The following is a 13,188-nucleotide window of genomic DNA, read 5'->3' as shown; positions in this document are numbered from 1 at the left end:
CTGTCGAGGGTGCACTCCTGCGCCGCAGAGGCTGAGCGGATGGCCTGGTCTCCCGCGTGGGCACACCACCAGGTCCTTGTCGGCCTCGGTCAGCATGGCCGGAGACCAGGCCTGTCCAGGGACACAGCTGCCCTGGGTCGCCCCTAAAGCCCCCAGGCAGTCCCTCTCCTCTTGCCCGTTTCGTGGCGGGAGACGAGGTCCGAGCTGCCAGCCAAGGACTGTGCACTGCACGCCTGGACGTCCTCCAGGCTGCTGGGGAGGACGAGGAGCAGCGTCCAGTGGAGACACCTGTCCCAGCTTGTCACTGCAGCCCAGCTGGCCGGAGGCCATGCACAGGGCCATGCGGGAGGAGCCACAAGGAACTGGCGCATCTTTCAGAATGCAGAGACGAGGTGACGGCCACAACACGCAGCGGTGACCGGGGATGGGGGGAGGCACTGCCTTGCTGATGGACCGGCCCCTCTTCTGAGACCCAAGGGGGTGGCCATCGCAGTCAGCCTGGGCTGGTCGACCGCGTGCTTCTCCCAGGAGTGTATAACCGGCACTTAAGTTGGTCTAGCTGGCTGGAGTCAGATGCTCTGTTTTGTAACTGAATCCCTGTGCGCTTTTACTTAAATTCTGGCAGAGGGCTCCTGCACTTGCCAGAGTACCAGAGACAGAGACAGGGAGAGAGACCCCTCGCCAGTGCACGGTCACGCCAATCTCGTGGGGACCCAGGACTCGGAAAGGCTGGACGACCACGGCAGGGGAAGAACAGCTACACAGGAGCATCTCCATGCGCTCCCTGCAGCCCGGGAGGCAGGTCCCCACACTGCCTCCTGCCCGGAGCCCTCCGAGCCCTACCCTCACCAGGTGCGACCGCCGTGCCGGCGTCTCCCGGCCCCGCACGGCCTGTGTGTGCTCGGTCACGGCCCTCGTGGCGGGCGTGCCTGTCCACAGGCGTGTCTGTGGAGGATTTATTCCCACCCCCGCTGCCCCCTTGCCCGACACAGAGAAGGTGCCCAGCAAAGGAGGACGGCAGCAGGGTCTGCCCCGCCCTGGCTGCCCTTCCTGCAGGACAGCAGGGACGTCACGTGAGCCTGTGTGCGGGGCCGGGACCCGCCGGGGGAAAGCTGGGAGTCCGTGAAAACACCCATGAGGTGAGCCCGGTCTCTGTACTCACCCGCAGAAAGGACTGCTTCTCCCCACAAGCTTTGCATGTCCACTTGACACTCTTCTTCATCTACAACAAAATGTCAGAAATATGGTTTAGATTGGGGCCAGGCAGTGGTGCTGAGGTAATGCAGGTATAGCCACAGGGAGAAGGTCCTGGGTTCACGCCCCGTGGCCTCCCGGATTATGCGCACGGGCCTGGGACCTTGGCCGGCTAAGATGGGGCGGCTCATGGCATGAAGACCTTGTTGATGTTTCTATCTCTATCTCTGCCTCTGGAGAAATTAATGATTGGGACCAGCAGTTAGCATTAAGGCTATGTCGCTGGATTCCCATGTAGTAGACAGTGGTTCGAGTCCCAGACCTGGTGGCTTAAACATGCCAGGCAAGTGTGTGTGTGTGTGTGTGTGTGTGTGTGTGTGTGTGTGCCCAAGACCCCGAGAGGAGAATGGAGGAGAAGGGATTCCGACGTGGCCATCCCCCCTGGGGGGTGATTTCTCGCTTTCTGTCTCTCTGTATTTCTCTGTCTTTTTGGCAAGTGCAAGCACCTTACAGCAAAAACCTCTCCAAAAAAAAAAAAAAAAAGAAAAAGAAAAGAAATATAGTTCAGATCATTTAAAACTAGGTGGCTCTGAGTCAGAAATAATTTCCAAAGAACAACGAAGTCCAGACACAAAGTGCCGAAAACCGAGCGTGTGACAAAGGGGGCTGTAACTGAGGAATGAGCAGTTTACTAGGGCCGCGGGGGAGCTGGCTGGACACCCGAAGCAGACCAGCTGAGATGTCTCCCACCTCACTCAGACTCTCCACCAGCCTGACGGGATGGGCTCTCTCCTACATGAATACGACGCCGTAAGCCCAGCTCTGAAGCTGGCGACGCCCCACAAGCACGCCACGGTCGAGCACAAGCCCAGTGGCCTCAGCGCCAGAGCTTGGCTCCTGATGCCCCAGCTGACGGCATCAGGAGCGGAAGTCAGCGGTAGGAAACCGGGATGAGGAGAAGCCCTGTCATTATTCACTTACTTACTTATTTTGGGGGAGAGGTTTTTGCCATCAGGAGCGTGCGCGCACCAGAAAGACAGGGACAGGCGGACAGAAAGAAATCCCCCCGGAGGATGGCCGCACCGCAATCCCTTCTCCTCCATTCTCCTCTCGGGATCCTGGGCACGCACGCACACGCGCCCGGCGTGAGTTTAAGCCACTGGGTCTGGGACTTGAACCACATGGGAGTCCAGCGAGTGGCCACTACTCTGCTGGTCCTAAGCCCTATCATTATTCATAGATGGTATTAGTTTGTACTGGAAAACCCAAGGAACCAAACAAAAGACTACTAAAACGGTTAAATGGTAAAATAATCTAACCTAAGGGATGGGCACAAATACATTGCCAAAAACAAATACAGTTTTGTGTAAATAAACATCTAGTTAGAAGAGATAATGGAGGGGCCAGCAGGTAGCGCGGTGGTTATGGAGCTGGACTCCCACATGGCTGACGGGGGTTCGAGTCCCAGACCTGGTGGCCTGCTTTCTCACTTTCCACACCCACCTCTGGTAAGTGCACATGCCCCTGTAGTGAACTTAAAAAAACTAGTGAAGGACGTAGTCACTGGTAACTCGTTCGTCCTCTTTTTAATTATTTATTCAATTTTATTTATTCATCTTTCATTTTAATTTGACCAGAGAAAGGCAGAAAGAGAGAGAGAGAGAGAGAGAGAGAAAGCCACCAGGTCTGGGACTCGAACCATGGTCGGCCATGTGGGGGTTTCCAGCGTCCCAGCCACCCACCACTGCGCCACCTGCTCGTCCCGGAACTCGTTAGTTCTGAAGAGGTGGTGAGAGAGCATAGCATGACAGGCTCTTTGCACCAGAGTCAGAACAGGTCTGCTTCTGACAACTGACAGTCTGCCAGGGGGCATATACGCTCCAGAGAAAGACAGAGCGAGAGACAGAGACAGAGGGGGAAAGCACCCCCTACAGCACGTGACCACACCGCCATCCTGTGTGCCTCTCCAACGCTGGGAGTTTCAGGTGCACGCGCACACACTCCTGCCTTTCATTACTCGGAGCTGCTGGGCCCAGGACTTGAACCGCATGGTCAGCTAGGTGGGAACCAGCTCCCCTAACCGCTAGGACAGGGCTGGCTCTTCGGATCTTTACTAGAAATGGTTTCTCCGAATCAGTGTTCTCATCTCTGGTAAGAGCAGTGATACCTGTCCGCAGGAAATAACCAGCTCTACAAATCAATAATTACTGCGGTTTATTTCCAAGCAGAGTATGAGCGACCTAGGCCCGGAGAGGAGGCAGACATGCCTTTCTCGGGGTGATCAGGAACAGGGGCTCCTTTCATTTGATTTTGAGAGTGACAGACAAGATTAGTGAAGAGATTTCCATTGGTCTAGCCCAAAGAGGCGGAACATGCAGAAGTGGGGAGCTTGTAGGGTAGAGGTGGGTTCCCCAGTTCCTAGGCTGGTGATTGGGAGCTTGTAGGGTAGAGGTGGGTTCCACAATTCCTAGGCTGGTGACTGGAAGGGAAGATCTGTGTCCTGGGAAGACATTCGTAAATGTACACCTCAAGGAAAGGGAAGATCTGTGTCTTGGGAAGAGATAAGCAAAAGAATATACTGTCACTGGTTGAAATATCCATCTCAAAGATACCAGCCAGGGACAGGATGGGGAAGAAAGCAGAGAAGATGGTCTGTTAGTGTTTGTAGGCCTGACTCCCCCTAGGCCCTCTGGAAAGGGCTTTGCAAAAATAGGAGAAAGCAGTCAGACTTCTGTCCACACACAGCTCAGGTTAGGGTTACGAACTGTAGGAACTAGGAACGGTCCTGAGGTACAACAGACGTAATTAAATGCTGAAGGTTGCCTGCGGCTTCAAACCACTCTTTGTTTAAAAGACTTTTGCCAGGACCAGCAGGTGGCGTGGTGGTTAAGGCACTGTACTCTCCCACATAGCCAACCAGGGTTTGAGTCCTGAATCTGACAGCTTGCTTTCTCACGTCTTCTCACTCTCACCCTCTGTCTCCTGTCTCTCTCTGCTCAAATTAAAAAATAAATGAATGAATAAAAAGAAAATAATAATTATTTAAAAAAAGACTTTTGCCACAGGAGAATGTGCTTGCCAGAGAGGCAGAGAGGGAAAGTGAGACATGGGAGGGGGGGAAGGCCACACTGCAACCCTATATTTTACCAGGATTTTGGGCATGCACACACACCCTCCCAGACTGGTTTTCAAGCCACAAGGTCGGGGACTCACAAAGCTGGCCAGGTGGGATCCAGTGCCTTAACCACCTGCTGGCCCCGAAAATGCCCACGCGAGCACGCAGTGGACATGCAGAGTGATTGGGAATGCAAACGACAGTCATCTACGTCCCACTCTTAGGACAGGGTCCAGGAAAAGGGAGTTTCCAAGCCCCCGGAGGGGTGCTCACAACGTCTCGGCATTAAATGCAAGCTCACAGGTACACAGTCCGCTCCGGCATTCCAGTCCGCTCCGGCATGCCTTTCTTAGATCTTTGGCATAGGGCAGCTGTGCTGGAAGCCAGAGGGAGGAACGTGGGCAATCGCGGGCGTGAACAGTGCAGGCGGCGCTCGTTCACCGGCGGCCGCGCGGGAGCGGCGACCGCACATCCGGTCCCCTGTCCGGTCCCCTGACTGTCATCCCCCTCGTGTTTAAGAGGAGCCACTTTAGGGGCGAGGCTCTGAATAAAGGGTGCTACTCTCAACCTGGGTCCCCCAGATACCTACTCCCGGTTCTCCAGTCCCGGGAAACGCGACCCCTGCTCCCGCCCGCCCAGCCCGCCTCCAGGCGCAGCGCCGCCGCGCGTGCGCGAACGTGCATTATAGCTCCGCCCCTGCACGGACTCGGGCCCCGAGGCCACCACGCATGCGCGCCAGTCCGGCTCCGCCTCCGGGCGGGGTTTAGGCCTTGGCAGCCGGCGCAGCGCTTGCGCATGCGCCCGCTCTTCGCGCACTTGGCCGTCTAGCGTCTAGTGCGGCTCGGTAGTGGGCAGATCGGTGCTCCGACCCCAGCCAGTGTGAGGGAGGCGAGAGCCCCCCTCCTGGCCCGTCTTCTTTTATCCTGTTCTAATGCCTTTGGTCAAAACGCGTGCCCCAAGGGCTCCGCCAGCTTGCCGCGTTTGTTTCCCATTCTCTGAGCCTCCTGAACTACGTGGCTGTTTCCAGCTTGGTGGATGTTAGGAGTAAGCGGTTCCTTGTGCTTGCCACAGGACGGGGGAGTGCTGAGCTGGGTTGTGTAAAGTCCTGCATTCTTTGGGGCCAGGTCACTAAAATTAGAGACCTTCCCTAGGCGCAGAGCCAAGCCACAGCCACAATAAAAGTGGTAGAAAGAGAATGAGTAGGAAAGAAAGACTCTTGGGAAGAAGTGCACCCCAAGACCTGCGGGCGGGCAGGTGGCTGGGGAGCAACTGCGACCGCAACTGGCCAGGTGTCATTTTATCACGGTGGACTGAGCGTTTCACAGCGGGAGGTCTCAGGACCCACGCCTTTGGTTGAATTCCCGGGCTTTCTCCCCACGTGGGCGTCTCCCTCGCAGGTGACTCTGGGTCTGCGGTGACCTCACCGCGCATGCCCAGTGTGCACCGCGATGGCAGGAGCATCCCTGTTAGGGCGAACCGCCGGATCAGTTTATTCCCAGTGGGAATCGGATGTTGATGAAACGTCTGGCTGGGTCTTTGTATTGACCAGGAATGATAAGAGGGAAATGTACAATCATCCCTGTGTGTCTCCCTCAGGCACCGAGGAAGAAAACGGTATTTGCCTCACCTTCCCGGGGCCAGGAGCTGGGTGGGAAGAAGTCTCATGGAGGCTCCGGTTGGAACTCCTGGTGAGCTGCGGTTGATGTCACTTGTGTCCTTCTGCTACCCCTTCAGGGTCGCCTGCTCAGTTCTGGCCACCTGCCTCCCACAGGCCCTCCTTAACTCGTGCTCCTGGTGGCCTAACCCGGGCTCAGCAGCCAGATCCCACCCAGATCCCAGAGAACAGCTTCCCAGAGAGGGAGTTGGGGACCAGAAGCAGCAGGAACCGAAAATCAGCCCCCAGAGAAGCCCCACTTTGGCTCCACTGTGTAAGGTGGAGGGGCGAGCCCGGCCCTGGGCAGGAGGTAATATCTCTCCTCTCCGCTGCCCAGAGGGTCCTATGTGTAAACCGCCTCGTTAAATTAAAGTGGCAGTGGCCAGCCGTGGCCTGCTGGTTAAGGCAGCGGGGTCCCACTTGGCCAACCAACTTTGTAGTTGGGTCCTGGACCCAGTGGACCCAGTGGCTTGGAAAACAGGCTGAGCACGTTTGCCTGCATGTCCAAGATCCCCAGGGGAGGCAGCCATGCGGAAGGGGTTGTGAGACCATGCCTCATAGGGGGCTGCTTTCTCCCTCTTCCCTTCTCTGGTGAGCGCACGTGCCTTCTGGCAAAATCTGAGCTCTAACATGTCCTGAGAAGGACGTGGAGTGCTCTCTCTGCAGGGTGTGGGTACAGGGTAAAGTACAAAGGACCTGGCAGCCATTGGTGCTCTGAGAGAATCCCTATCGCCAGATTTCTTATATTTATGCACTGGAGTTCACAGAGACGGCCATGGACATAAAGTCCTAGACAGCTGCTTGCCTGTAATCCAGGCCCATTACAAGGCCTTTTGAGTGACAGTGCCAGCCCGCACGTCTTGGGAAGCAGTTACAAGCCCTCCCCAGTTCTGTGATGTAAATGGCCTCATTCATTTTCAGGGGTGTGTGTGTGTGCTTGGGCGGGGAGGTTAAGACCAAAGGGGATTTTAATTTTTATATATTTTCTAAAGTTTGCACAATAAGCATATGTCAGGAAAAAACAAGTTAATTTAAAAATCAAGAGACTGAAAACAGACGGACATGGCCAGACCACGTGTGACGCCAACACTCTGACCCTCAGTCTCCGCAGACTCAGGACAGGAGCCAGGGCACAAGCTCTGCAGCGGTCGGCGGAGACCGTGAGCGCCTGGCCAATGATGGCTGCCTCCCTGTTTTTTTGCACCGCCCTTTCCATCAGCGAACCAACCAGAGGAAGCCAAATAAGATTCCCTAAGCCAATCACGTAAGAGTCTGCTCGCCTCAGCTTCTTCCAGCCAGTCGCCTTCCAGCAGAGCGCCCCGCCCTGGTCCCCCGCAGGGGCCGGCGTGTGCTCGTCCTCGCTTTGGGCCCAGGACGCTCGCGCTCCCGCAGAGCGGAGTGAAAGCGTCGGGTGAGGAGCCGCTGGATTCGGAGCCCTGCGGAAGGCCACACCGACATTCCAGTACTCCAAAGAACTTAGACACGTTGCTGTTCTACTCTTTTGTATTTTCCTTTCTGCAATAAACATGTAACCATCAGAAATGTATACATTTTTTGTTGGAAATTACGAATATAATTTCCTGAATGACTTGGCACAACTGTATCCCTTAGTAAGCAGTGTTAAAACATTATTCGTGTTTACTTACAAAAAATATATCAAAAATAACTTTATCATTCACATTTTATTTAGTGTTACTGTTTTGGGTTGTTAGGCATTCTAAATATCATTCCAGGCTGAATGATGAATAGATGAAGGTACTATATATAGTACCTTTTGTACATTCTTTCATTTATTTAATTGCCAGAAGGTTCGTGTGTGGGTGGGGGGGGATAGGAAGCCACCCTCACTGGGCATGGTCACATGGCAATCTCATCACTTCCGTTTCTCCTTCCTGTGGGATTTTGGGTATGCACACTCGCGCTCAGAACACGCAGCTGTAGTAGGCTGTGTGGGATTGAGATCCCTTAACCACTAGGCTAAGGCGTCGGCCTGAGAGCATTGTTTTTAACTTGCTATAGGCATGTGTGCTTACCAGAGAGGGAGAGGGAAGGTGACAAAGCACCCTTGGGGGGTTGATCACATGGCAGCCCTGTCTCCTCCAATCTCCTCTTGGGATTCTGGGCACACATACATGTGTCTGGCATGATTTTCAAGCTGGGTCTAGGACTTGAACTGTACAGTTGGCCCAGTGGGATCCAGTCCTTAACCTCCATGGCACCTGCTGGCCCAAGTATTGTTATTTTAAAGACCAGACTAAAATGTGTAGACAGGAAATTGGTGGCGGCCTGGGGCTGTGAATGGATTGGAGGGTCTTTCCAGGCTGGACTGGAGATGGCTGTGCAGCCCGAGTGTATGGGAGTCACCGACTATAGCTGAAAACGAGCAGGCTGCGTGGTGTGCGTGACACCTCGACACCGCCGAGCTAGAAAACCACCCACAGCCACGGGCGTCTCAGCGGCAGCGTACGAATATAATTTCCTGAATGACTTGGCACAACTGTATCCCTTAGTAAGCAGTGTTAAAACATTATTCGTGTTTACTTACAAAAAATATATCAAAAATAACTTTATCATTCACATTTTATTTAGTGTTACTGTTTTGGGTTGTTAGGCATTCTAAATATCATTCCAGGCTGAATGATGAATAGATGAAGGTACTATATATAGTACCTTTTGTACATTCTTTCATTTATTTAATTGCCAGAAGGTTCGTGTGTGGGTGGGGGGGGATAGGAAGCCACCCTCACTGGGCATGGTCACATGGCAATCTCATCACTTCCGTTTCTCCTTCCTGTGGGATTTTGGGTATGCACACTCGCGCTCAGAACACGCAGCTGTAGTAGGCTGTGTGGGATTGAGATCCCTTAACCACTAGGCTAAGGCGTCGGCCTGAGAGCATTGTTTTTAACTTGCTATAGGCATGTGTGCTTACCAGAGAGGGAGAGGGAAGGTGACAAAGCACCCTTGGGGGGTTGATCACATGGCAGCCCTGTCTCCTCCAATCTCCTCTTGGGATTCTGGGCACACATACATGTGTCTGGCATGATTTTCAAGCTGGGTCTAGGACTTGAACTGTACAGTTGGCCCAGTGGGATCCAGTCCTTAACCTCCATGGCACCTGCTGGCCCAAGTATTGTTATTTTAAAGACCAGACTAAAATGTGTAGACAGGAAATTGGTGGCGGCCTGGGGCTGTGAATGGATTGGAGGGTCTTTCCAGGCTGGACTGGAGATGGCTGTGCAGCCCGAGTGTATGGGAGTCACCGACTATAGCTGAAAACGAGCAGGCTGCGTGGTGTGCGTGACACCTCGACACCGCCGAGCTAGAAAACCACCCACAGCCACGGGCGTCTCAGCGGCAGCGAGAGTGGCCCCTTGTGGCGGACACTGCCAAGGCAAGCTGCTGCTGCTGCGGCGGAGCAAGGGGACAACCGAGGCCCAGCCCTGCAGCTCAGCCCTGGAGGCCCTACCTGGGACCCCGGTCGGCTTCCTGGATCAAGGGCAGTGGTGGGCTGCCATCAGGCCCGAGGATATCTGCACACGGACCAGGAGCTCAGGGCTTCCCCTGCGGCAGGGCAGGGCAGACCCTGCTGCAGACCCTGCCCAGCCACGCCAGCGAGCCCTGCACGTCCCCATCTGACCTGGTGGACCTTCTGACTGTCTTCCGTCCTGTGGGGGACGGGTGGCCTGAGTCCTGAGCCCGGGGGCAAGCCTGGCCCAAGCAGTGGCTGATGTCACATCAAGCAAGCTGCTGTCCAGCGTGGGCATTTATTAAGGCATCAAGCAGCGCAGTTTCCAGCCGACCGAGAGCCAGGCGACACCACCCTGAGGGCTGTGCTGAGGGTGGCGAGGTGAGCGGATGGCACGTGGCGTGGCTCCTGCAGTGCCCACCATGGGCACCGGCGTCTTCTGCCCCTGTTGCCCAGCCAGGAGGCTCAGGCCAACGGCTCCCGGGAGCACCTCGAAGGTGTTCACTGCCTAGGGCTGAGTGGCCACAGCCATGGGAGGGCGTCCTGGGCAGCAGGCACCCTGTGTGGCCCGGCTACGGCTGGGGTGTGGAGGCCAGAGCCAATCAGGGGCGATCTGGGCCTCTGGCACTGCGCAGGGGCACTGGGGTCCCCTGCAGGGAAGAGGAGGTGAGCTCTTCCCTGCCTGGGAGCAGCTGGCGCCAGGAGACAGGCCAGGGCGTCTTCTAAGGCAACTGTGTCCGCATCGGCCTTCTGTCCCCTCAGGGCTCCTGCTGCTGGGAGGGGGGGGGGAGCGGCGAGCTTGTCTTCAGGAGCACGAGAGGGAGGAGGAGACCGGCCTGCCCAGAGTGGCTCTGTTCTGAAGGTCACCCCGAGACCCCGGCCTGCTCGTGGTCACTGGAGGTGCTGAACTGCCTCTCCACCTTCTTCTGGTCCTTGATCTTGCGTCCGATGTCCACCCGCTTTTCAAAGAAGCTCACCAGCACCGATTCTGTCAGGATGGAGGCCAGGATCTGCTCGAAGGAGATGCACCAGTCGGCGTCCACAGAGCCCCCTGGACGTGCGGGGGCCGCGGGGCTGGGGGCCTCCCCGCCCACCAGCACTGTGTCGTCCGCCAGGTCCTCGCACTGCAGGGAGCCCGTGCTGACCACCGAGTACGAGGACATGGACATGTCGTCTTTGGTCTCGTCATCAGACAGAAGCTGAGGGGGTGACCCCTGGCCCTCGCCGCTGCCCCCCTCGGCCACCACCTGGCTTTCCTGGGGCACTTTCCCAAGGTGGGTGTCTCCGCCAGCTCTGGCCTGGGGGTCCTCTGTGGCTGGCGGCTGAAGTTCCCCTGCTGGGTCCTGATGGGTTTCAGGCGTGGGCAGCTCCTCCTCAGTGGCACTGCTGTGGTCCCCGCTGTGGGCACCGTCCCTCGGCTTCCGGCCTGTCCGCACTGAGAATCTCTTCCCCACCTCGCCGATGCGGAGCAGGAGGCTGGCCACGGTGGCGATGGCGTGGTACAGCACCTGCTCGGCGGGGTCCTCGCTGAACATGTTGTACAACGTCTTACACAGCTCGATGAACTGCTCCTTCTCGGCAGGGGACAAAGACGGGGAGTGGCGTCAGGTGCGAGGCCACACTCGCATGGGCCAGCCTGACGGGCAGGGTGTCGTCTTGCTCATCACCTCCACAACTGGGCCTCATCACTCCCGTTCCCAGATCAGCCCACTGAGGCCCAAGGGGGAAAGCGGCCTGCCTGGGCCACACGGCCCTTTTAGAAAGGCTTGCTTTCTTCTCAGCACCCAGAGATGCACTTACGGTTTGGAATTTTTCCTTGTTTTTCATTTATTTCTTCTGAGAGAGAGAAACAGAGAGACTCAAAGAGACAGAGAGAGAGAGAGACAGAGACAGAGACAGAGAGACAGCACCCCCAGCAGGGTTCTGATGCTGTGCCCCAGCCCCAGCCTGCCAGACCACAGCATGCCTGAGCCGGGTTCTTGGGGAGGCCTCCTGCGTGGCTGCCCAGTGGAGCACCGCCCTTCACTGTGGCACCCCGTGCAGCCCAGCCCTGCCCCTTGCCACTGCTGTATTGGGGAGACGCGCGTGCATCACGACTCCTCAGTCCCCACCAGGCCTTCTTCACTGTGTTGGGAACCACCTTTGCTTTTGGTGTTGTAAAGAGGAGCAGCCCCAGCTCTGGCCCAATGCAGCGCTTGGCGGGATGGCAAAGGTGAGTGCGGCCTCAGCCTGTGGGCGAGGCGGGGTGCAGGGCTCCCACGCACACCCTCTTCTGGAGGGCGGACCACCAGGGTGGAGGGCGGACCACCAGGGTGGAGGCCGGCCAGCCGAGGGCCATGGGCAGGCTGCAGCTGGAGAACCGCACTGGATGTCTGCCACTGGGTCCAGGGCTGTGGCTTCCTGGCCAGGAGACCTTTGCAAGGTACCGAGTCCCGGGCCTGTGAGCGGGCAAACCGCGAGCAGCCAGCAGGGTTCTAGCGAGAGGTGCCAGGTGGGCTCCGAGGGGCAGGGGTGTGCAGTGACCTGTCGGGGCACCTGTGAGCCTCCGCCGTGGGAGGGCCCTGCCCCAGGGCTTCTCTGCTCACAGTCGGGTCCACTAGGTGTCCTGCGCCATGGACCAGCCCCCGTGCCTCCGAGACTGGGGTGCGGCCTGGCCAGAGCCCTCGGACAGTTCTGTGGCACTGACGGACCCACCTGGTTCATCTTGGGAAGGTCCTTGATGGTCTCCTTCTCGGCCTCCTTCTCCTTGGCCCACACGCGGAGGTAGTGCCGGTAGTCCGGAGGGCTGGTTGCCTTCCCCTCTGCCGGTGGGGAGACAAGGTTAGTCCCGCCTGAAATGGGAGAGAGGCGGGCTGGTGGCAGCGGGGAGCAGGGGCTAGGGGGTGACAGGGAAAACCCCCAGGATGCCTGGGTCTCCCCAAGGTAGCTGGGGGGCTGGGCCTGCGCTGAAGGTGCCCCGCCCCGGAAGGTGGTGACAGGACACGTGGAGGCGGGGGAGGGGCAGGGAGAGGGAGCTGCGGGCTGTCCCCGGGCATCGGCCACTTGGTCAGGGCAGTGTCTGTGACTCCTCGGGGAAGGGGCTCTCTGGCAGTGACCTGGGCTGAGGGCAAGCGAGGGCTGCCCAGACCCCTGAGCCGGGGACCTCTCAGCGACACCAGAACAGCCAGCACCTCCTCGCTTCTCTCCGACTTCCTCATTCCCACTTCCTGCTGGCTCTTCCTGTGGAAGTGGCTCTGGATCACCGGAAACAGAAAACACAGGGTTCTTCTGTTACCCCCGGGGAGGTCTCCGCACCCCACCCCGCCCGCGGAGCTGCCTGGGGGAGACCGGTCCTTTCTTCATCCGGTTACACCAAAAGCCACCGAGCCCTCACTCCCTTTCTCAAAGGAGCCCAGGCCAGGCCACACTGCCTGACAGCGTGGACGTAAAGTCTGGGCACTGAGGGGTCCCATGGTTCCTCTCGGGTCCGCCTCATCCCGGGGGTGAAATCCCGAGACTCCCGGACAAAGGGCTCCCAGTTTCCTGGCCCTCAGGACTGTAGGAAAGACAGAGCCCGGAAGTGAAGAGGCCGCCCCTGCCCTCCAGGGACTGACCTTGAGCCTCCCAGGGTAGGGACAGATCCGGATCTGAGGCCAGAGGAGAGGCTGAAGGGACAGCGGAGGAGTGCAGGCAGAGCGGGGGAGACGGAGACAGAGACAGAGCAGTGAGCACACGCGGGCGCTGGCAGGGCCTGGTCCCCAGCGACCTCCAGGAATG

The 13,188-nt window shown here is 57.5% G+C and overlaps 2 protein-coding genes and 1 long non-coding RNA gene across 11 annotated transcripts in view; 1 reads left to right on the top strand and 2 right to left on the bottom strand.

Annotated features, from left to right (window-relative positions):
• Positions 1-1,434, bottom strand: part of MRNIP (MRN complex interacting protein) — a 14,219-nt gene extending 12,785 nt beyond the window's left edge. For all 3 annotated transcript variants that reach the window (XM_014587475.2, XM_014587476.2, XM_027771451.1), the window contains exon 1: positions 1,163-1,434. In XM_014587475.2, the coding sequence (XP_014442961.1) occupies positions 1,163-1,222 (60 nt within the window). In that variant the 5' untranslated portion in view covers positions 1,223-1,434. The remainder of the gene's footprint in view (positions 1-1,162) is intronic.
• A 3,539-nt stretch (positions 1,435-4,973) lies between these two features.
• LOC114007658 (uncharacterized) lies at positions 4,974-7,746 on the top strand. The gene is made up of 2 exons (XR_003549246.1): positions 4,974-5,997; positions 6,956-7,746. It is a non-coding gene; the product is annotated as an uncharacterized LOC114007658 (long non-coding RNA).
• A 1,965-nt stretch (positions 7,747-9,711) lies between these two features.
• The window catches only part of TBC1D9B (TBC1 domain family member 9B), a gene marked incomplete at its 5' end in the record, with an annotated part of 30,704 nt that continues 27,227 nt past the window's right edge, over positions 9,712-13,188 (bottom strand). Inside the window, 4 exon segments of one of the 7 annotated variants that reach the window (XM_014587467.1) lie at positions 9,712-11,003; positions 12,127-12,263; positions 12,528-12,665; positions 13,026-13,076. In XM_014587467.1, the coding sequence (XP_014442953.1) occupies positions 10,296-11,003; positions 12,127-12,263; positions 12,528-12,665; positions 13,026-13,076 (1,034 nt within the window). 7 annotated transcript variants of the gene reach the window in all.

The sequence above is a fragment of the Tupaia chinensis genome, unplaced genomic scaffold (assembly GCF_000334495.1).
Source record: "Tupaia chinensis unplaced genomic scaffold, TupChi_1.0 Scaffold000214_1, whole genome shotgun sequence".
Lineage (NCBI taxonomy): Eukaryota > Metazoa > Chordata > Mammalia > Scandentia > Tupaiidae > Tupaia > Tupaia belangeri.
This window is presented reverse-complemented; position numbering and strand designations above follow the sequence as displayed.